Below are 24,406 nucleotides of genomic sequence, written 5' to 3'. Positions count from 1 at the left end.
TAAACGAAACGGGTTCAGACATTTATTTTAAACAAAAGTGGTGTCCTTGAGATTGGGCAAGGGAGAGGGCTGCAGGTGAAGAGCCAACAGAGGGTGTCTCTGCCCACTCTACGAGGTTCTTGTTTCCTGTTCCCAAGGTCAGGACGCCTTCCAATTGCAGACGGGGAGACAGAGAGTGTGAGAGAGATTGAAAGAGAGTGTGTGTGAGAAAGAGAGATTGTGAGATAACGTGAAAGAGTGAGAGTGTGCAAGGGTGTGTGAGAGAGGGAGAGAGGAAAGTGCAAAATCAGTTGACGTCGATTCTAGCGAAAGACTGATCCATCCCTAGACTGTTCTCCACGTAAACTTCATATTTTCCAGCATCTGCTTTAGTGATGTTTTTGATTGTGAGAGTTGTTGTGTCCACATCGATATCATAGAACACTCTGCGAGAGAGAGAGAGAGAGAGAATGAGACAGAGCAGAGAGAGTGAGAAGGAGGGGGAAATTGAGGTGGAGAAGGGAGAGTAGAGAGGGAGGGTGTGGGAAAGAGAAGGGAGAGGGAGGAGAAAGAGAGAAATAGGGGGATGAGAAAGGAAAGAAGCGGCAAGTAAAGGAAGAAAGGGAGAAGAGAGGGAAGAGCAAAAGAGAGAATGAGATGGAGGGAGGGGAGAGAAGGGTAGAGGAGATATACAAGATATTGGAGCAGAAGTAGGCCATTTGGTCCATTGAGTTCATGCTGCCATTCTATCATGAGCTGGTCCATTCCCCCACTCAGCCCCACTCCAGCCTTCTCCCCATAACCCTTGATGCCCTGACTATTCAGATACTGATCAATCTCTGCCTTAAATACACACAACAACCCAGCCTCCACACCCGCCCGTGGTAGCAAATTCCAAAGGTTTACTGCTCTCTGGCTGAAGAAATAACTCCGCATCTCTGTTTTAAATGGGTGCCCTTCAATCCTGAAGTTAACCATGTAACCACACAGCACAGAACAGGCCAGTTCGGCCCTACTAGTCCATGCCGTAACAAATCCCCACCCTCCTAGTCCCATTGACCAGCACCCGGTCCATACCCCTCCAGTCCTCTCCTATCCATGTAACTATCCAGTCTTTCCTTAAATGTAACCAATGATCCCGCCTCGACCACGTCTGCCGGAAGCTCATTCCACATCCCTACCACCCTTTGCGTAAAGAAATTTCCCCTCATGTTCCCCTTATAATTTTCCCCCTTCAATTTTAAACCATGCCCTCTCATTTGAATCTCCCCCACTCTTAATTGAAAAAGCCTATCCACGTTTACTCTGTCTGTCCCTTTTAAAATCTTAAACACCTCTATCAAGTCCCCTCTCAATCTTCTACACTCCAGAGAAAAATGCCCCAGTCTGCACAACCTTTCCCTGTAACTCAAACCTCACAAGGAGAGGGTGAGGGGGGTCAGAGGGTGAGGGTCACAGATGTCAAGTTGTGCCCTCTTGTCTTTGACCCACCCCCCAGCATAGGGTGGCACGCTTAGCGTAGAAGTTAGTGCAACGGCATTGCAGCACCAGTGACCAGGTTTGAATCCCGCGCTGTCTGTAAGGAGTTTGTACGTTCTCACCGTGTCTGAGTGGGTTTCCTCCGGGTGCTCCGGTTTCCTTCCACCCTTCAAAACGTACCGGGGTTGTAGGTTAATTGGGTGCTATTGGATGGCAGGGGCACGTGTCCCGGAAAGGCTTGTTACCGTGCTCTACGTCCAAATTTTTTTTTAAGTTTAAAAAAATTTTAAAATAAATTTAACATGGGAAACAACTGTCACATTGACTCTGTCCAGGCTGTTCAACATTCAAAACGCTTCTGTAAGGTTCCCCCTCATTCTTCTGATCTCCAAGGAGTCCAGTCCAAGAGCCATCAAACAGTCCCAGTTTGTCCTGTCCCTCCTTGTAACTCAAAACCCCCAGGGCTGCAAACATCCTTGTAGTTTAATCACTACTTTCCTGTTACTACTGCACTCAACACCATCCTGTCCAGATGATACGGGACGTCCCTGTTCCTGTATTCAGTGCCCTGACCCATGAAGGTGCGAATCTCAAATGCCTTCTTCACTCCACTTGGATCCCCTCTAAAACCTCTTCCTCTCACCTTACACCCTGTTTGTTTCTGATACTGTTCCCCTGGGATAATGATGCTGTTTATCTAACCCAATTGTAATGTTATCTACATCTTTCAGGTCATTGTACAGGGCCACACCTTGAGTATTGTGTGCAGTTTGGCCTCCTGATCTGAGCGAGGACATTCCTGAGGGGGTGCAGTGCAGGTTAGATCAGGGATGGCCAAACTGATGGATGAAGACTGGATAGATCAGGGTTACACGCATTGGGATTTAGAAGAATGAGAGGCGATCTCATTGTATACAGTTCTGACAGGACTGGACAGGGTAGCTGCAGGAAGAATGTTCCAGAACAAGGGATGAGGGGAAAGGTATTCAAAACTGAGAGGAGGAGAGCCGTCTTCACTCAGAGAGTTGTGAACTTGTGGAATTTACTGCCACAGAGCGTTGCTGAAGAAAGTTTGTTGGATGTATTCTGAAGGGAGTTAGATGTCGCCCAATTGGATAAAGGGATCAAGGAGTGTGGAGAAAAAGCAGGAATAGGGTGGAGTTCACACAATCAGCCATGATTGTATTGAATGGTGGAACAGGCTACAATGGGCTGAATGGCCTTCCCCTCCAGCTGCATCCCCGTTACCTGTCATTCTCATCGATGTCCACGCCATCCTTGCACCATCCCACATCGGGCTCCGGCTCACCGCTGATTTGCACCACCAGTTTCACTGTCTGTCCAACCTTGGCCTTCACATTATCTGGCCCCTTTTCGATCTTCCCTGGAACTGTGGGCACAGGATGAGGGTGAGGGGGGTCAGAGGGCGAGGGTCACAGATGTCAAAGGGATAGCCAGTGGGGAAGTTGGAAAAGGCAGCCGAGAGCCCTCAGAGGACGTGCCCTATGACCCAGGATCCCGCAATGCAGAGGATCTCTCAGTGATCAGTGGAAAATCCCCCTGGCCAACCACTGATGCACTGGCCCCCGGCAGGTGGTTGGCTTCAGGTCCCCAGGAACTGCTAAAGGAAGAATCTCAGGACCCACCTATTTGGCCCATCGTGAATCTACTAGCTCTATCAAGGAACTCTCCAATTAGTCTCTCACCACCCCCTGCTCCCCCTTCCATACCCACGAGAAAAATCCTGTTGAAACTATTTCGAGAAAAAAACACTGCAGATGCTGGAATTCTGAAATAAAAATGTAAAATGCTGGCAGCACTTAGCAGGCCAGGAGTCATCTGTGGAGGGAGAGACAGAGTAAATGGCTCAGGACAAAGGCCCTTCAACGGAACTGGGAAAGGGACGATAGCAGGCTGGCCTGAAGGATCGGCAGTGGGAATGTGAGTGACGAAGTTTGCCATGGAGATCCCAGGATTTCCAGAGACATCAGACAGTGCAGTTCGAAAGAAAATGAAATAAAGGGAGAAGCAGATGACACTAAGATTGGAGATGTTATGGACAGCGAGGAAGGTTTTCAAAGGTTTGCAGAGGGATCTGAACCAGCTGGGAAAATGGGCCAAAAAAATGACAGATGGAATTTAATACAGACAAGTGTGAGGTGATGCATTTTGGAAGAACAAACCAAGAAAGGATGTACACGGTAAATGGTCGGGCACTGAGGAGTGCGGTAGAACAGAGGGATCTGGGAATACAGGTACATAATTCCATGAAAGTGGTGTCACAGGCGGACAGGGTGTGAAAAGAGTATAGGAGTTGGGACGTTGTCCTAAAGTTGTGTAAGATATTGGGGGCAGTGTGGCGATGCAGGGGATCTGAGCAGACATGTTTTGAAAGAGCTCTCCATAAAAAGTATTAAAAAGACATTTTGAAAGCTCAATAATCAAATTTCATCGTTAAAAATGGTTAAAACTAGTTCTAAATGACCAATGCAACCAAAAGCAAAAACAGAAGAAGCAACAGGCTCAGCCGGGAACATGGAGTGGAAGCCCGATGAGGATGGGCCTTGAGACCAGCTAAGCCCAGCAGGGCGGGGGGGGGGGGGGTGGTGGTGGTCACCCCAAGATATAACCAACATCCTGAATAAGATGGAAACTTTGTACACTTGCTTCATGAGCTTTGAATCAGCGATGATACGTATCGGAAATTAAAGAGGTTGTGGAAGACATAATGGAACGAATGAGTCAAGTGGAGGCTGAGCTGGACAAAAGACAGGCTGAAGGCTCTGGGAGAAGAAAAGGGCTGATGGACCAGGTTGATAACATGGAAAATTTCACCAGATGCAACAATGTAAGAATCATTGGACTGAGAGGACCGGTGAGTTTCTTTGAAACACAGGGCCCACAAATGCTGGGACAAAGCAAGTTAAATGCAAAGCTGCAAATTGAAAGGGCTCACTGACCCCTCGGATCCAGAAGAACTGGCAAACTGGCAAACAGCAACCCCAACCAGTCCTGGTTAGCAAACAAATATTCAAAAAACTAACAATGGCCCATTAGTGGTGGACAATGCAAAAGTAATGTTTTTCCAGGACTTCAGCTCTGTCTTGGTCTAACAAAGAAAGGATTTGATGAGGTAAAGAGACAACTGCAATCCCAAAATTTAAAATACTCTATGTTTTACTCAGCGACGCTGAGGGTTAATGTCCCAGTAGGTAATCGGAAAATTTTCAAGAATAAAGAAGTGGAAGAGTTTTTACGAAAGTTGTGAAGAAATTTGAGCTGGCAGAGAAGAAGATCGGAAAGACTATTTTGGAGTGGGACTAACTGAAGAATTTATCTTTTTTCTATTTTGTGGTACTGAGCCATCTTGTTTTTGCCATTAAAAATCATATAATATACACAGAGAGCTCTTTATATTATATTAAAGGAAGGTGGTGAGGTAAGTGGCAGGGTGGGGCCCCCGACTTATGGGGGAAAATGGTGTTGGGAGAAGAGCGGTTTTAAAAGATGGCGCTAAAGGGAGGGGTTCTTCTTCAGAAGATTCCGTGGGCATCCGTCCAGGCTCGTTTCTTTACGCCATCGTCAGAGATAGGGATGTGGGTGTATTTCTTAAAGGGGAAATATGTATGTTTCTTAGAAGGGAAATGTTACAGTATTATTTTAAAAATTGGAAAGATATTATTGTTATGCAATACTTGTTTGAAAAATGGTATAGATAAAACACTAAAGTCTATTGGTCTTAATGTTAATGGGTTTAAACTGGCTGGTCAATAGAAAAAGAGTCTTGGTATTCCTAAAGAAATTAAAAGTGGATATAATCTTTCTGCAAGAAATGCATCTTACCAAATCATCTTCCTTTGGTTCAAGGGCAGATGGATGGTGATTCTAATTAATAAAAATACACCAGTGTTAATAGAAGATGATTTGATTGATCAAACTGGAAGGTATGTAATGACACACTGTAAAATTTATGGAGAAGCATGGACATTTATGAATATTTATGCCCCAAATTATGATGATGAAGGATATTATCTTAAAAACAGCAGAGGGAAGACAAAATATATTGGTTAGAGGAGATTTTAATTTCTGCTTGGACCCAATCTTGGATAAATCTGCAAGAACAGGAATGAGGGGAAAACACAATTTTGTATATGAAGGATTTAAACCTTATCAAAATATGGAGGGAATTAAATCCTACCAAGAGAGAGGAGACTACTCTTTTTACTCAAGGGTGCACGACTCACAGACAAGAATTCACTTATTTTTAATGTCTGTCCAGTTAAAAACTAGTGATAAAAATGAGGTTTCTATCAGACCACTCACCTTTAACATTAACTTTCACAATAATTGTGTGTCAATCCCACACTACTTAAAAAACAGACTTCTGTGATTTTTATAAAGAGACAGATAGAAATATTTTGCAAAACAAACCAGCTGTCTACTAATAATAATTTTCTGATATGGGGCACACTCAATGTAATTTTGGTTGATGAATTACATGAAGGATCTAAACAGTATAGAGAGAATGCAGAGGAGGTTTACGAGAATGTTGCTGAGGTTTCAGGGTTTGAGTTACAAGCTGGGACTTTATTCCCTGGAGTGTAGAAGATTAAGGGGAGATTTGATAGACATCTTTAAAATTATAAGGGGGACAGATAGAATCAATATGGACAGGCTTTTTCCACTGAGAGTGGGGGAGATTCCAACAAGAGGGCATAGATTGAGAGTAAAAAGGGAAAAGTTGAGGGGGAATTTCTTCACGCAGAGGGTGGTGGGGGTATGGAATGAACTTCTGGCAGTGGTGGTAGAAGTGAGATCGATGTTAATATTCAAAGAAAGGTTGGATGGGTATATGAATGGGAGATGTGTGAAGGGTTATGGGCCAAACTAGCCTGTTTCTGTGCTGTAAATGGTTACATTTGAGGAAACAAATTATATCCTATACAAAGAATATTAAAAGAGAATATATGGCAGAAGTAAACAGTTTGAAGAAATATATAGAATTAGAAAAAAAAATCAAAGAACAGGACTACAAGAAGAATAAAGATTACTAGAGAATAAAAAGCTAAGATATAATACAATACAAACATGTGGAACAGACAAAGCTACATTAAAAACTAAACAACAGGCATATGAAGTCCTATCTTGGCAAATTAAAGCAAAGGAGTCATTAAGAATGATAAACGCTATAAGAACAGAGATAGACACTCTAATATATAAACAAAAGGAAATCCATGACACCTTTACACATTACACAATACATTACAAATCAGAATTACTAGGAGACTGGAAGAATTTCTGTTGAATGTTGAACTTCCAAAACTAGAAGAGAGAGAAAGGATAGAACAAAACACTCCCTTTACAAGAGAAGAAATTGAAAAAGGCCTGGCTACCCCACAGGCTGATAAATCACCAGGGGAGGATGGATTCCCACCTGAGTTTTATAGACAATTCAAAGAATTATTAATGCCTCTGTTAATGGATATTCTGGACCAAGCAGTGGAAACACAGACCCTCCTGGAATCATTCTCAACAGCGATTATCACAGTGTTACCAAAAAAATGGCTCAATAAAAACCTTATTACATCGACCAACCTCTCTGTTAAATGCAGATTATAAATGTTGGCTAATAGATTAGGACAATACCTACTGGAACTGATACATACAGAGCAGGTAGGACTTGTAAAAAAGAAGACTTTCCTCAAATAGTCTAGGAAGATTATTTAATATAAAACACATGGCAAAATTCAAAAGGGATCCAAGTATTACAGTCTCCCTGGATAGGGAAAAAGCATTCAACCATTTGGAATAGTCCTTTCTATTTGAAGCACTGGAAAAATTTGGCATAGGTAGAACATTTATAAACTGAATAAAAACTTTATATCATAAAGCACAAGCCAAAATTATAACCAATAATCAGATGTTGTCAATGTAGATCGAGTAGACAGGGATGCCCCCTGTCCCCAGTGCTTTTTATTCTAGTGATTGAACCACTGGGGGAGATAATAAAAAGGAATCCAATATAAAGGGCTTCAGAGTCAGGCAATCAGTCTATTCCCTGATGATGTGCTTTTGTACCTATCTGACCTGGCAAACTCTTTGGAAAAATTACAAGGGACACTAGTAAAATATGGAAAAATATCTGGTTATAAAATAAGTATGGACAAAAGTGAAATAATATCATTGATACATTTTGAATATGCCAGATACTGAAAAGGAAGCAAATTTCAATGGAAGATGGATGGAATAAAATATCTTGGAATAGCAACTGACAACAATTTACAACATCCATATGAACTAAATTATGTTCCTCTTTTGGGGAAGGTAGAAGAGGACCTGCAGAAATGGAGAGACTTACCGATTACTCTAGTGGGAAGAGTTAATTGCATCAAAATGAAGGTAATGCCAAGACCGCAATATCTTTTCATATCGCTGCCTATTCCATTACCTAAACATTTCTTTAAATTATTAAACAACCATATCAGACAGTTCCTATGGAATAACAAGGTACCAAGAATTCCACTGGTAAAACTGCCATGGGACTATGGGCTGGGAGGACTTAGACTTCCAGATTTCAAAAAATATTACCTAGCTGCACAGGCTAGATTTCTCGCAGCCTTCTTCACTGAAGACATCCCCCCACCTTGGGTTCAAATGGGAATGTATTCAATGGAGGAGGGGGAAGCAAAGAAGCAAAGTGTCAAATCACTACAGAAAAAGATGATTAATCCCATTCTAATACATATGATTAGAACATGGCAAGAAATTAATGAATGTTTCATTAAAAAAATAGGGGTATCAATAAAAGCACAATTGTGTAAAAATGTGTCATTGCCTATGAATCTGGGCAATAGAATATTAAATTTGTGGTATGACAAAGGTATAAAATATATTAAAGAATGTTACACAGAAGGAACTCTTGTGTCTTTCGAACAACTAAAACACAAATACGGATTGGCCAATGGGACCTTCTTTTGTTTTCTCCAGCTCAGATCGTTCTTAAGAGAAAAATGGGGACCAACGTTAACCCCACCTAAAATTAGTGAAACTGATCAAACAGTTTGGACAGGGAATGTACCCAATTTTATAACAAAAAGATACTCTGCTCTCTAGAGCGAAAGTGCAAAACAAAGGTTGCAGAGGTCAAGGGAAAGATGGGAGTCAGACTTGGGTGTGGTGATTCCAGAAAGAAGCTGGTCAGATTGATGTAAGGACAGCGCAACCTCAATTATAAATGCAAGGCATGGACTGGTTCAGTGTAATTTTTTTTCCACCAATTATATCTTACCTCACAGAAGTTACACAGATCAAAAGCTGAAATTTCAGAGATGTGTTTCAGATGTGGGATTAAGACAGGAACTTTTTTATGTGCCACGTGGTTGTGCGTGTAAGTGAGGCCATTTTGGCAAGAAATTGCGGAAAAATTAAACAGGATCACAGGAATGGCCTTCATGGGTGACCGGAGCGATATCTATTAGGTAATGTCATGGAAATAAGCAACAAAAATAGCATTAGTGGGAGTGAAAAAATGTATCGCGATCACTTGGACATTCAACTCCTCTCTCCTTATAGCACGATGGACTGTGGAAATGAACAGCTCTAAACCTATCGAAAAGATCACATATAACTTAAAGAACAAGTGTGACCCTCTGTAAAGGTCTGGCAGCCAAACCTGGACCACACAGGGGCCCAGATACAGTAACCGAAAGGAATATAAATTCTGATATTATACATCCCCAAGCATAGTTTTTCATGTTTAATATTTAAAAGATTTGTGATCTCTGACGGTGAGCAGATCTGTATGTATGGAAAGGGGGAGGAAGGGACTGTTATTTTTGTTGTTTGTTGTTGTGGATAAGAAAAATTTTAATATATTGTGATCTTGAAGATTTTATGTTTATTTTTGAAAAAGAATTAGAAATAAAATATTTTTTAAAAGTTGTATTAGACATTGGTGAGGCCAAATTTGGAGAATTGTGTGCAGTTTTGGTCACCGAACTACGGGAAAGACATCAATAAGATAGAAAGAGGGCAGAGAAGATTTACTAGGATGTTGCTCAAACTTCAGGAACTGAGTTACAGGGAAAGGTTAAACAGGTTAGGACTTTATTCCCTGGAGTGTAAAAGAATGAGGGGAGATTTGATCGAGGTATTCAAAATTATGAGGGGGACAGACAGAGTAAATGTACGTCGGCTTTTTCCACTGAGGGGAGTGAGATACAAATCAGAGGACATGGGTTAAGAGTGAAGGGATAAAAGTTTAAGGGAATTGTGAGGGGGAAATCAGAGAGTGGTGGGAGTGTGGAACGAGCTTCTATCTGAAATGGTGAATATGGGCTCAATTTTAACATTTAAGGGAAATTAATTTAGGACCAACTATGGCCCTGCCTATGTGTAGTGACATGGAGACTCTAATTCAAAGTCTCTATAATGTATTTCCTATTCCAAAGTGAGGGCCCGAAGCCGGGCTTACAGGTCATGGGAAAGGTGGGAGTCAGACTTGGACACAACAATCCAAGAGCGGTGCTGGTCAGACCTGTGTCTGGACAGCATGACATCTGCTATTAACGCCAGGTACAAACAATTTCCTGCATCAACTGTACCTCACACCACAAAAATTATATAAATCCAAACTAGAAAACTCGGAAATATGCTTTAGGTGTGGTGTGGAGATTGGAACCTTTATCCATTCAACCTGGCTGTGTACAAAGGTGAGATCTTTCTGGGAGGACCTGGAGGACCTTCTGAAAAAAATTTACAAAGGTGGATTTTCCACGAGATCCAGAAATGTACCTTCCGAGAAACATTATGGGCCTGAGTTTTAAACTTTCCAGATACCAAATTCAGTTTGCAAAGTCGCCTTCTCAGTAGCCAGGAATTGTATAGCGGTTCCGTGGAAGTCCGACTCCCAACTAAATATTACCGATGGAATATGGAAATGAAGAGTTGATTTCCCCTGGAGAAAATCATGTACAATTTAAGGAGGAAATATGACACATTCATTAGAGTGGGGCAACCCTGTCTGCAACACATTGGCCTGCAGATATAACATTACCCCTTCTGAATAAAGGAAAGGTATTGGTGCCAGTAGTGGAATGCGAGAGACCAGTGATGGGGTCGTGGTGCAGGTAACAGGCTCTTGTATTTTGTTTCTTATCTCCTTTATTTAGGTTTCTTTGGGTTTTTCCCTTAAGAGTTTGTGATTTTACTGGTATTTGTTTAATTTATCTAATCTTTTCTTTGATGTATTAGGATATGGGAGAGAGGTAGGGGATAAAATAGACTCGATGTTATATACTGTTGTTGAGAGAGATTGTGGTGTTTGGATTTGTACAAGTCTTTGAAAATCAAATATTCAGAAAAACAAGATTTTAGATGAATTTGAATAGGTACGTGGATGGATGGAGTGATACGGCCTGGGTACAGGTTAATGGGACTGGGCAAGAATAAATGGTTCAGCACAGACTAGAAGGGCTGAAGGGGCTTGTTTCTGTGCTGCCATGTTGTACGGTTCTAACAGTGGCCCTGGGGGAACGTTCAGAGGGTTTGGGGTCAGAGGTCCAGCATCAAGAGAGAGGAAGCATTTACCTTCGATAATGATCTTTGCAGAGTCGTACGCTTCTCCGAATGTGTTGGTGATTGAGATGGTGTACTTGCCCAGATCCGACAGTGTCCCATCACGCACTACCAATGCCACTACGTCGGGGTCCTCGAATGTGTAGCGGTACTTAGGCCCGTCCTTCAGCTCCCTGCCATCTTTGAACCAGCGGATGAGAGGGTCAGGGAAGGCACTGACCCTGCAGTCCAGCCTGGCCGCACTGCCCTCGATCAGTACCACGTCCTTCAGGTCCTTCAGGATTCGGGGCGGACCTTTCTCTCGCAGGACCCTGCGTTCTCTGGGACGTGGGAGGCAGTTGTTAGAACGAGGAACAGGGTACCAACTCCACAGGTTCCACTTCCAGACCCACGCACCCACGCAGAGCACAGCAACTGCATCGCTCCCAAATGCTAGAGCATACCCTCGCCAACACTTCCCTGGGACCACCTTTAGGAGGTCTGCAGGGGTTCAGGAAGGTGGTTCACTCTCACCGGTGAGAACAGACACCAGGTGCATCACAGCGTGGGGCGGGAGCTGCTCTGCTCGAGGTCGGGAGAAGCTGCAGAAGGTGGTGGATGCAGCTCAGAACATCACGCAAACTCCCCTCCACAGACCCCGTCTGCACCTCCCGCCACCAGGGAAAGGCAGCTGACCCACTGTGGGACCCATCGCACCCCAGACACCCCTTCTTCTTCCCCTCCCCATCAGAAAGCATGCATCAACAGGCTTAAAGAGTTTACTTTCCCTACAGGCATCAGGCTCCTAAATGAATCCCATAACAGTGCTCTCACGCTGCCTTTGCTTGGGAATGTCCCATCACCTCTCTACAATTGCATGCAATCCGCCCCCCCCCCCCACCCACCGCACCCCCTGCCCTGGCTATGAATGAGAACATTCCGCCACCTTTCCTGATGACTTATGGTTGCTGCATTCAAGCTATTTGTAAACCATGCACTCACACCAAGAACCCTCCTCTGCTCAGCCCCCTGCTGCTTCTTGGCACCATGGTTATATCCTGCCTTTTCTAAAATGGATAGTTTCACATTACACTCTGCCAGAGATCTGCCCACTCACTGGACCTGTATATATCTCTTTGTAGCTTCCCTCTCTTCCCTTCACAACTCAGTCCCCCTCCCATCTTTGTGTTGTCGGCAAATTTAGCAACCAAACTTTTGGCCACTTCCCTCCCCTCCACGGACTCTGCCTACCCCTCCCGCCACCCGGGAAAGGCAGCTGACCCACCGATCCATCGCGCCCCAGACACACTCTCTTCTCTCCCCCCTCCTCCCATTGGGGAGCAGGCTCATAAGGGCAAAAGTGCACACCAGCGGGCTTAGACTCAGTTTCTTCCCCACAGCCATCAGGCTCCTGCACGAGCCCCATCACCAAAATGCTGTCACGCTGCCCTTGCTTGATGCTAACTAATCTTCAGTTCTGTATTCTGTACATTGTGCTTTTGACTTTAACAAGGTTGTATCGATGTTAGAACTAACCTGTTAGACTGCTTGCAGAAGAAGCCTTGTCACAATACTGGATATAACATGACAAATAAACGTGCAATAAAACCTCAATGCAAGTTAAGAATGGGCAATACTTATTGGCAGATGGAGAGCATGTGACTCTTGACCCTCTCGTGTCTGGTCCACCATTCATACAGGTGACAGGTGGCCTGACGGTCACCTCCTCATCCCTTCCTTATCTAGAGTCTGTGTTTTGCAGTTCTGCCAAAGGGTCTCCAGCCTGAAACGTGACCTCTGTTTCTCCCTCCACGGATGCTGCCCGTTCTGCCAAGTGTTTCCAGCGTTCTCTGCCTTTATTTCAGATTTCAAGAGTCTGCAGATTTTTCATTTTTCAAGAATCCGTCCAGCTCTGCCTCCTGGCGACTCTGGCAAAGAAAGTTTTCAAAGCCTCAGAGAAAGCCCCCACTACATCTCTGATGCCAAAGAGGTAATATCCTTTCCACATCAGCCCCCTGGCCTTAGGCTGGGAGCGTCCCCTCTCACCCCAAGGGACACGGACCTCATCTGCTCATCTTGCCCACCCAAGAGAGGCCACTGATTCCAGATTGTTCAGCCCAACCTTCTCTTTCTAAATCCTTCTCTGCATTTAAGACACAAATGTCGTTGTTGTAATTTTGAGTAAACCATAGAAACCACTGAACATTACAGCGTAGAAGCAGGCCCTTCAGCCCCTCTAGTCTGTGTGGAACCATTGTGTTTGCCTAGTCCCTCTGACCTGCACCCAGTCCACAGCCCTCCATGCCTCTCCCATCCTTGTACCTGTCCAAATTCTTCTTAAATCTTCAAATTGAGCCCACATTCACTTCAGCTGGTACCTCGTTCCACACCCCCACCACTCTCTGTGTGAAGAAGTTGCCCCTCAATTTTTCCCCTTTCACCCTTAACCCATGTCCTCTGGTTTGTATCTCACCCACCCTCAGTAGAAAAAGTCTAACTGCATTTACTCTGTCTGTCCCTCTCATAATTTTAAACACCTCGATCAAACCTCCCTTCATTCTTCTGCACTCAATATTTTATGTTTTAGTAGTGTTGTCTTACAGTGTGTTCAGGGAAAAAAAACAGAAATGGATAAGGAGGAAAGGTGGTGATGAGGAAGCGGAAATGAGAGGTAAACAAAGTATGAAATGGCCATGTTGAACTATATGACTATAAATATTAATGGAATACATAAACAAATCAAAAGGAAGAGGCTGTTAAATTTACTGAAGAAAGAAAAAATTGATATAGCATTCGTGCAGGAAACACATCTAACTGAAGTGGAACACAAGAAATTGAGGAGAGACTGGGTAGGGCACGTAACGGCAGCGTCATATAATTCAAAAGCCAGAGGAGTAGCTATATTAATCAATAAAAATGTACCAATCAAAATAGAGGAGGAAATAATAGATCCAGCAGGGAGGTATGTAATGATAAAGTGTCAGATATATTCAGAATTCTGGACTTTGCTCGATGTATATGCACCTAATGAAGAGGATCAAAAGTTTATGCAAGATATCTTTTTGAAGATTGCAGATACACAGGGGAATATACTGATAGGAGGGGACTTTAACCTTAATTTGGACTCAAAGATGGATAAAACTGGACAAAAGACTAGCAGAAAGAACAAAGTAACCAAACTTATGGTTAAATCAATGCAGGAGATGCAACTTTTGGATATATGGAGGAGAAACACCCAAAGGAGAAGGAATATTCATATTATTCGGGTAGACACAAAACATATTCTTCTACATTCCAGGGAATAAAGTCCTAACCTGTTTAACCTTTCCCTGTAACTCAGTTCCTGAAGTCCCGCCAACATCCTAGTAAATCTTCTCTTCACTCTTTCTATCTTATTGATATCCTTCCTGTAGTTCGATGACCAAAACTGTACACAATCTTCCAAATTTGGCCTCATCAATGTCTTATACAACTTTACCATAATATCCCAACTCCAGTATTCAACACTTTGATTTATGAAGGCTAATATACCAAAAGCTCTCTTAACAACCCTGTCCACCTGTGACGCCACTTTTAAGGGAATTATGTATATGTATTCCCAGATCTCTGTTCTACCACACTCCTCAGTCCCCTATCATTTACCGTCTCCGTCCTTTCTTGGTTTGTCCTTCCAAAATGCAACACCTCGCACTTGTCTGCATTAAATTCCATCTGCCATTTTGTAGCACATTTTTCCAGCTGGTCCAGATCCTTTACTGATCAGATTCCTGTGCCTGCAGCCTTTTGGGTCCACAGCACCCTATATCAGCTGTCTCCATCTGCACCCTGCTCATCATCTCCCTCCACCTGAGGCCCCTTCAACTTCCCCTCCCTCTTTCTCCCTTTGGCTGGCACCCACCAATCAACTGCCTCTACCCCTCGCCTTCCCCATCTGTCCGTTATCCTTCCCCCCCTCTCCACTGGCCCCTGGTCCGACCCCTTTCCATTACACCAGCCATCACCCCTCTGCACTCTCCATCCTGATGAACCATCAACCATTCTTTCTCTCCCATGGATGCTGCTTGACCCATTGTGTTCTCGTAGCAGAGCTTTTGTGTTCTGGATTCCAGCATCTGCTGTCTCTTGTGCTACTAGTATTGTACACAGTCCTCCAGGTAAGATCTGACCAATGCCTCATCACCTCTCTGGGTCCTCCCCGGCTATGAATGAGAACATTCCGGCACCTTTCCTGATGACTTGTGGTCGCTGCATTCAAGCTATTTATAAACTGAGCGCTCACACCAAGAACCCTCCTCCGCTCAGCCCCTTGCAGCTTCCTGGCACCGAGGTTATATCCTGTCTTTTCCCAAATGGATAGTTTCACATTACACACTGCCAGAGGTTTGCCCACTCACTGGTCACTGGTCCTGTCTATATCCCTTTGTAGCTTCCCTCTCTCCCCCTCACAACTCAGTCCCCCTCCCATCTTTGTGTTGTCGGCAAATTTAGCAACCAAATTTTTGGACACTTCCATTTCCCTCCACAGACTCCGTCAAACCTCCTGCTGACTGAAAAATGCAGCTGACACCCATCACGCCCCAGACACACTCTCTTCTCCCCCCTGGAAGTGTGCAGTGACAGTTTCTTTCCCACAGCCATCAGGCTCTTGCATGAACCCCACCACCAAAGCGCTCTCTCGCTGCCCTTGCTTGGTGCAAACTGATCTCCACTTCATTTCTATATTCTGCACCTTGTGCCCTTTACATTGCTGTATGAATGTTGCAGCAAACCTGTTTGACTGCTCACTGGAGAATTCTTCTCACTGAACTAGGTATAATGGGGAAATGAAACTTCAATTTAAACAAGCCACTTCTATTAAATCACTCAATCTCATTGGAATGCCACCCATTACATTTTAAGCAAGATGCTCGGGCCGAGTACAAATGAGCCGGAGAAACTCAGCAGGTCAGGATGAAGGGTCCAGGCCCGAAACATTGGATTCCTTTGACTCCCTCTGGATGCTGTGTGACCTGCTGAATATCTCCAGCACCCATTACCCGTTTGAGATGAGCGAGTTGAAAGTTTTTGAAGGTCACAGGTCTTCGGAAGGCAGTGGGAGTGAAAGGGCAAGAGGCTATCAGGGCTCAATGGGGAAGGAGGAGATATTACGAATCAACGACTCTCAACCTTATTGATCGACGGGCTGGATTGTAGGGGGGTTGTGTGGGGGGGTGTTATGTGACCTACTTATGTTCCTAAATATATCACAGAAAATGCTGGAAACACTTAGCAGGCCAGGCAGCATCTGTGGAGAGAGAAACAGAGTTTCAGGTTAAAGACCCTTCACTGCTCCTGCTCCTATTTGTACAGCGGGACTTTTCTCTCTGGAGTGGAGGATGCTGGGGTGGGGGTGACCTGTTAGATTAAGAGGGTGGACAGTCAGTTCCTTTATCCTGGGGCAACAATAGCAAACAACCAGGGGACATCTGTTTAAGGTGAGGGAAGTTCAGGGGAGACGTCAGAGGGAGGTATTTTTTCACACACAGAGTGGTGGGGCCCTGGAATGTGTCGCTGGGGGTGGTGGTGGAGGCTGGAACAATAGGGACATTCAAAAGACTCTTGAGAACAATAGCGGATTACAGGTGTGAGGGAGGGAAGGGTTCGATTGTTGTGGAGTCGATTTATATGGGTCGGCACAACATCATGGGCTGAATGGCCTGTACTGTGCAGGAATGTTCTATGTACTGTGGATAAGATGTACGGACAGTCTTTTCCCCAGGGTAGGGGAGTCTAAAACTGGAGGGCACAGGTTTAAGATGAAAGGGGGGATGATTGAAAAGTGACCTGAGGTCATTCAAGAGGGTTGGCAGCAGGGGTGTGGAATAAACTGGGAGGGGAGATGATAGAGGAAGGAAAAATAACGATGTTTAAGTGGATGGTAAATGTCCATTGAAAGGGTATGTGGATCAGAGAGGTCTAGAGTGATATGGGTCAGAGATGTGGAGGAATTGGTTCAGCCAGAGGGTGGTGAATCTATAGAATTTGTTGTCACAGGTGGTTGTGGAGGTCGGATCATTTAGGAGAGAGATTGATAGGTTCTTGATTAGCCAGGGTATCAAAGGTTATGGGGAGAAGGACGGGCAGTGGGGCTGAGTGGGGAAATGGATCAGCTCATGATTAAATGGAGGGGCAGATGCAATGGGCTGAATGGCCTATTTCTGCTCCTATGTCTTACGGATCAAAGGAGGGAGAGGTGGAATTTTACAGGAGCTTAACTGAGAATGTCTGGTCTGGCTGCAACATTGTGTTGTATGGTAGATACAAGGCACCGGACTGGAATATTTATGGTCTTATGGATCAACAGCAGGTAAATGTGATGAGTTCAGGTAGACATCTTGGCCAGCATGGATGAGTTGGGCCGAAGAGCCTGTTTCCATGCTATAAGACTCCTTGATTCTACGAATTTCCCACGGCTTTGCTCGGAGCCTTTGGAGATCTCTGACTTCTCCGTGACCAGTTTCGACCTCCCGGTGATCCCTCTGACCAATTACTGGTTTCTCACTGATTGTAGTGACCCCTCATTGGTCCAGTACTGATCCTATACTGACCAATCAGTGGCCAATTATGGAGCCAGCCCCTTTGATTGACATTTAACCAACCATGGAGGCACTGCCCAGCCAATCTCTGGCTGCTCCAGCAGGTTCTCCCCACACCTGGACGCCTCCCCTGTGGACATGGTGGAGATGGAGCTGTTCCTACCTGTGGCCACGGAATGAAGCCTGGATTTTGATGGCTGCATCCTGCACCATCGGGTCGTTGATGTCAATGTTGCAGCCTGGAGGTGGGGCAGCCACCTTCTTGGCAGGAACGGTCTTTGACATCTGCCACACACAAGCATATGAATTAAGAGCCTGAGTGGCCACTCAGACCTACCAGCCTGCAGTACTGTCCATCAAGACCATGGCTGATTGGATTCTGCCAGTCCCCGACCACCCATTCCTCATCACGGGCATTTCAGTGGGTGGTGGAGACGCAGGTTCGATCCCAACCTCCAATGCTGTCTGTGTGGGGTTTGCCGGCACCCCCTTGTGACAGTGTGAGATCCCCCCTTGGGTGCTCATCCCAAACACGTGGGTCAGTGGGCCTGACGTAGGTTTTCCCCCAGTGTGTGGGGAAAGCTAGAGGGAGTTGAAAAACTGGATGAATGCAGGATTAGTATAAGGAGGTGCTTGATGGATAACACAGACTCAATGGGGCCTGTTGGACTTCTCCCTGAGTCTCTACCTCAGCCACAAAAGTACCCACTCTGCTTCCATCGGCCTTTGAGATAGACTTCCAAAAACTCACGATCCAGCAAGAGAAAAGATTTTGTCTCATTCTGGACTTCAACGGCCGATCTTTTATTTTTAAACATAATCGGCTTGGAGGCAGGGGTCAGAGGCTGATGGTCGGAGGATTGTCACTCAAACTGAAGGCCTATGACCAGTGGTGTGTTGTAGAGAACAGTGTTTGCTCCACTGCTTCTCATCTGCATCAATGATTTGGCTATGAATGTAAGTTTCAAGATTCAAATTTATGGTCATTGAGATAAAACGGTCATTTCACATGAAATTGCTTTTGGCCTGCTGTAAGGCAGACAGATTCGCCACGGGCAGAAATTGCCTGAAATGCCTTTTCCATTCAGAGAGAGAGAAGGAAAAAGAGAACCCCACCCCCAGTCACCAAGTGTCCATAGATGCACCTCCAGCTTTCAAATCACAAGACAAAGGAACAGAAGCAGGCCACTCGGCCCATCGAGTCTGTTCCATAAATCTACACTAAGCTACTCTACACTAGTTCCAATTTCCAGCCTTTACCCCATATCCCTTGATACCCTCACTCATAAGATACTTGCCTATTTCTTGTGTAAATACTCCCAGTAATCTGGCTTCCACTGCTGTATGTGGCAGTGAGTTCCACAGATCCACAACCCTCTGGCTAAAGAAGATCTTCCTAATCTCTGTTTTATATGGATAACTTCTTGGCAGTGCAAGAATGGTGGTGCAAAAGGTTACACTGGTCTATGAACATTTTGCTTCCTGGACATTAATGGGTGTATTTTATGGATTTTGGAATTCTGATCACAAAAATCACCATAAAATGTTCCTATCACGTTTCTTTTAGATATAAAAATTTGTTTTCTGCATTCGCACTTGGACTTTGTCCCTGCTGATCTTGGTGTCATCAGTGACGAATACGGTGAAAGGTTTCACCAGGCCACTGCGACCACGCAAAAGTGGTATTAGAGCGATTGGAATCCGACTATTGTTGTACACTTGCATGAGAGGCATCAGATGCTAAGTACAGATGAAAATCAGCTGCAAAACACTTTTAGGTCAGTCAAACTAATGCAATGAGTCTGCGTCATTATACGATTAAACACGCTAAATTCAATAAAAGTTCACTGAATGTTTCTCCAACTTCCTACATGATACAGCAAATCGGAAATAATCTTTGTGTTCAGCTTCAAGTTGTCCATCATAATCCCCAATTTTTGTTCAGGAAGCAAATCCTTTAAAAATAAAAATTGTTGTCCAGACTTATCAGAGATATAACCATATAACCACTTATAGCACAGAACAGGCCAGTTCGGCCCGACTAGTCCATGCCGTAACAAATCCCCACCCTCCTAGTCCCACTGACCAGCACCCGGTCCATACCCCTCCAGTCCTCTCCTCTCCATGTAACGATCCAGTCTTTCCTTAAATGTAACCAATGATCCCACCTCGACCACGTCTGCCGGAAGCTCATTCCACATCCCCACCACCCTCTGCGAAAAGAAATTTCCCCTCATGTTCCCCCTATAATTTTCCCCAAATTGACAAAGGAACAAGAGGAAGTGGGTTTGAGAGGGTGTGGCCCTTTGCAGGAGAAACTCCACAGGTCATGCAGCATCCACAGGAAGCAAAGGGTGACCACCGTTTCGGGGTTGGGCCCTTCGTCAGCATCGTGGAGAAACTGGTAGACTTCTGAATAAAAAGGTGGGGGGAGGTGGGAGGAAGGGGCTGGAAGAGGGCACAGGCTAATGGGTAAGAGGTCATAGGTGGATACATGTAGGGGAGTAGAAGCTGAGAAATGATTGGGAGAGAGGGTGGAAGGTAGTTCTGATAGAAGGAAGGGAAGAGGTGGGGGCTGAAGGAAAGGAGACAGAGGGTAGGGATAGAGAGAGAGGCTCGGGGGAGGGAGTTAACGGAAATTGGAGAAGTTGATGTTGATGCCGTCTGGTTGGAGAGTGGAGAGGCGGAATGGAAGATGTTGTTCCTCCAATTTGGGGGGTAGCCTCTCCACCTGGAGGTGGTCCTAGCCTAAAGGGATCACAGGGTATGGAGATAAAATGGGAATAGGGCATGAAGGGCTGAATGGCCTTCTCCTGCTCCTAGGTTTCTATATGTAGTGGTTAGTGCATTACTGTAACAGCGCCAGCAACCAGGGTTCGAACTCGTGCTGTCTGTAAGGAGTTTGTACGTTCTCCCCGTGTCGGCATGGGATTTCCCTGGGCACTCTGGTTTCCTCCCACTCTTCAAAATGTGATAGATCAATTGGGTGATACGGGCTCGTGAGCCGGTAGTTACCATGCTGTGTGCCTAAATAATTTTTTTCAAAAGCACAGTACAGGCCCTTCAGCCCACGATGTGGTGCCGACCGATGTAAACCTACTCCTCATCAATCTAACCCTTCCCTCCCTCACACCCGTAACCCTCTATTTTTCTTGCATCCATGTGCCTGTCCAAGAGTCTTTTAAATGTCCCAATTGTTCCAGCCTCCACCACCCCTCCCGGCCACGCATTCCAGACACCCACCACTCCCTGTGTAAAACAAAACATCCCCCCCCAAACTTCCTTCCCCTCATACCAGAGTCCAGTTAACATGCTCACCCACACCTGGGGGAAATTTGCAGTCCCAGGGAGAGCGTGCAAACTCCATGCTGTCAGCGCTAGAGGTCAGAGTTGCACCCAGGTCTGTAACTGTGGGGTAGCAGCACTACCCCACTGCACCATCACCTCCCACTTCCTCAATCTGCCTGCCGTTGCCTCCAATCTCCCGAACACCACTCCCCATCACACTCCCACTCACGCCTCCAACAGGAGAGACTTCTCCCTCCCGCCCCTCCCTTCAGAGGTTTATCAAATTCTGCTCCAAACTTTTAAACTGGTTTGTGGAGGAGGGAGGGAAGACGTAGCTTCAGATCCCCCTGCCTGAATGAAGGTGAACTGCCCCTTATCCCCCCATTCTCCCATCTTGATAAACTCTGCATGGCTGTGGATCTGATTGGGGGGGGTATGTAACTTGGGAGGAAATGTTCAGAGGGATAACTGGTTCAGCATGGACAAGTTGGGCTGAAAGGCCTGTTTCCGTGCTGTAACATTCCATGGCTATCTCCTCTCCTGAGGTTTGGGTGGGTTTCAATCCAATCCCCAAATTTAACCTCCATGTAACCTTATGAGCTCAGAACCCAAGCTCTGAACAACATCACCAACGTCCCTTTAGGACAGAGATGAGGAGGAATTTATGTACCAGACGGCGGTGAATCTGTGGAATTTGCTGCCACGGATGGCTTTGGAGGCCAGGTCATTGGGGATATTTAAGGTGGAGGTTGATAGGTTCTTGATAAGGAAGGGAATTACTGGTTGTGGGGAGAAGGAAGGAGAATGTGGCTGAAAAGTATCGTAAATCAGCCATGATAGAATGGTGGGGTCAAATGGCCAAATTCTGCTCCTATGTCTTGTGAACTTGCTGGTAATTTTTACACACACACACACACACACACACACACACACACACACACACACACACACACACACACACACACACACACACACACACACACACACCCTTCTTGGGGGGAGGGTGGGGGTGCGGACCGCACCGGGTGACACCATCAGAGGGGGTGATACCAAAATGACTGCCTCTAAAATTGTGCAGTGTTTCAGCAGAAATGTATTATTTTTTATATAAAAGATCCCTGTCGTTAACTATAACAACAGAAACATTTTTCGGAAGCCCAGCTCACATGTACGAATATACCTACAAGGCTAAAACCTGATACTCATTTACTTTTTGAACCTTCTAACATGCTCCAGTCAGAGCTGTTGTTCTGACCCAATGACAATGACACTTCAGATCATGTGGTTCCGTCTGCCTGCTCCTCCAGCAAGCGCTGTTGTTTTTGTTGCTGCTGGTGTTTTAGCTGCAATATTGAGATCAGTAATTTGTGAACTGAAATCAATAACTTTTTTGAGAATGAAGTAGTACGATATTGTAATTTGAAGGTGTAATTTTAATTTTGCTGGTTGTTTTTCCTCACTCCTGTTGCCGTGACACTCCATGATCTATGGGAATTATGATCCACTGGTAACATTCGGACAGAGATCCCTTAATACTGCTGTAAAGAACCTGGCTTGGCTTTTTTTACACTGAACCAAACAACACTGGTACTGAGTCGGTGCTGAGACTCCCTCCCGCTGCTGCCTGAAAGATGGGAGGGACTACAATGACCCCGCCCCCCATTCCATGTTTGTACCTTTTACACAGAGCAATATTCCCGCCTTGAAAGGCAGTATAAAAGGGGCAATTCACACACACACACCCACCTTTGCCTTATTTCCTGCCCTTGCTCTGTCCCCTCTCCATCTCTGCTCTGTTCCCTTTCTCCCGCCGTCAATCTCCTCTCTCCCCCTCCATCACATGCGCTTTCTCTCTCTCTCTCTCCTCCCTTTGTGCCCCTACTACCCCCCCCCCCCTCAGTATGAGGAGACCAGAGAGAATATTGGAACGGGTCGTGCAGATCCGTGGAGAAGGATCCTGGTTCAGGCGGCCCCGACGTTAACGGTTTCTCTCCCCCCAGATGCTGTCCGACCCGCGGGGAATTTTCTGATATGAAACCTCACGCAGGGACAGGTTGGGGGGGGGGGGGGTTCTGGGCCGGGGGCTCCTGACCAGGACTCCGGACTGGATCTTTCCAACTGAATTGGGGAGAGATTTTCTTTACTCAGAGGACGGTGGATTCCCGACCAATGTGTAGGTTCATCCAGTGGACGCGGGGATGCAGGAAACGGGGGAAGGGTTCACCCGCTGGATTCTCTGTGGGACTGGGTGGCGGGTCCACGCGGTCACGGGGACGGGCAAACTCCACTGCCGGTCAGACACCGGGTGTCCGGCGCCCACTCCCCGTCCACCTCCTCGACGTCCCCCCTCACTCACTCCCTGACCCCCAATCACCCACTCCCCAACCCTGCCCGCTCCCCTGTCCCCCACTCCCCCTCGCCCTCTTCCCGCTCCCCCTCCTCCACGTCCCCCTCACTCACTCCCTGACCCCCCCATCGCCCACTCCCCGCCCACTGCCCCCTCCCTCGCCCACTGCCCACCCTCTGACCCCACCCCCCTCGCCCTCTGTCCACCCCCCTCGCCCACTGCCCACCCCCCTCGCCCACTGCCCACCCTCCCCCTCGCCCACTGCCCACCCTCCCCCTCGCCCACTACCCACCCTCCCCCTCGCCCACTGCCCACCTCCCCCTCGCCCACTGCCCACCCTCCCCCTCGCCCACTGCCCACCCTCCCCCTCGCCCACTGCCCACCCTCCCCCTCGCCCACTGCCCACCTCCCCCTCGCCCACTGCCCACCCTCCTCCCTCGCCCACTGCCCACCCCCCCTCGCCCACTGCTCACCCCCCCTCGCCCACTGCCCACCTCCCCCTCGCCCACTGCCCACCCCCCCTCGCCCACTGCTCACCCCCCCTCGCCCACTGCCCACCTCCCCCTCGCCCACTGCCCACCCCCCCTCGCCCACTGCCCACCCCCCCCTCGCCCACTGCCCACCTCCCCCTCGCCCACTGCCCACCCCCCCCTCGCCCACTGCCCACCCCCCCTCGCCCACTGCCCACCTCCCCCTCGCCCACTGCCCACCCTCCTCCCTCGCCCACTGCCCACCCCCCCTCGCCCACTGCTCACCCCCCCTCGCCCACTGCCCACCTCCCCCTCGCCCACTGCCCACCCCCCCTCGCCCACTGCTCACCCCCCCTCGCCCACTGCCCACCTCCCCCTCGCCCACTGCCCACCCCCCCTCGCCCACTGCCCACCCCCCCCTCGCCCACTGCCCACCTCCCCCTCGCCCACTGCCCACCCCCCGTGCGCCCTGGCGGGTGCAGGAGTCACATTTAGGTCCGGGGGAGCTGGAAGGAGGTCTGGGCGGATTGCGACCCCCTCCCCCACCCCCCAGGGGAAGCAGCTCCCCGGCGGGGTGGGGACCTTGCAACTCAGAGCAGATACTCGGACAAATACTGTTCTGTCCCCCCCCCCACTTACCCCGGAGTAAGGCTGTACCGTCCGCCTTCTGTAGGTTCGGGATGCGAGGCACAGCAAGACTCAAAGGGCCGGGG

The 24,406-nt window shown here is 46.9% G+C and overlaps 1 protein-coding gene across 1 annotated transcript; it reads right to left on the bottom strand.

Annotated features, from left to right (window-relative positions):
• LOC138760220 (SPEG neighbor protein-like) lies at positions 1-24,406 on the bottom strand. Its single transcript, XM_069930559.1, has 5 exons — positions 24,333-24,406; positions 17,752-17,873; positions 11,047-11,354; positions 2,707-2,848; positions 1-425 (listed from the first exon to the last, which is right to left on the bottom strand). Exons 2-5 carry the CDS (start codon positions 17,871-17,873, stop codon positions 287-289), a joined length of 711 nt encoding a protein of 236 aa, XP_069786660.1. The 5' UTR covers positions 24,333-24,406; the 3' UTR covers positions 1-286.

Source organism: Narcine bancroftii, chromosome 4 (assembly GCF_036971445.1).
Source record: "Narcine bancroftii isolate sNarBan1 chromosome 4, sNarBan1.hap1, whole genome shotgun sequence".
Classification (NCBI taxonomy): domain Eukaryota; kingdom Metazoa; phylum Chordata; class Chondrichthyes; order Torpediniformes; family Narcinidae; genus Narcine; species Narcine bancroftii.
This window is presented reverse-complemented; position numbering and strand designations above follow the sequence as displayed.

Bases quoted from the DNA above. Each gene is read 5' to 3' on its own strand.
- LOC138760220 (XM_069930559.1), bottom strand. From the start codon at position 17,873: ATGTCAAAGACCGTTCCTGCCAAGAAGGTGGCTGCCCCACCTCCAGGC. The intron at 2,849-11,046 runs GTAAATGCTTCC...CTGTGCCCACAG, and splicing joins TGCAAAGATCATTATCGAAG to TTCCAGGGAAGATCGAAAAG. The intron at 426-2,706 runs GTAACGGGGATG...TCTCTCTCGCAG, and splicing joins GACATCGATGAGAATGACAG to AGTGTTCTATGATATCGATG.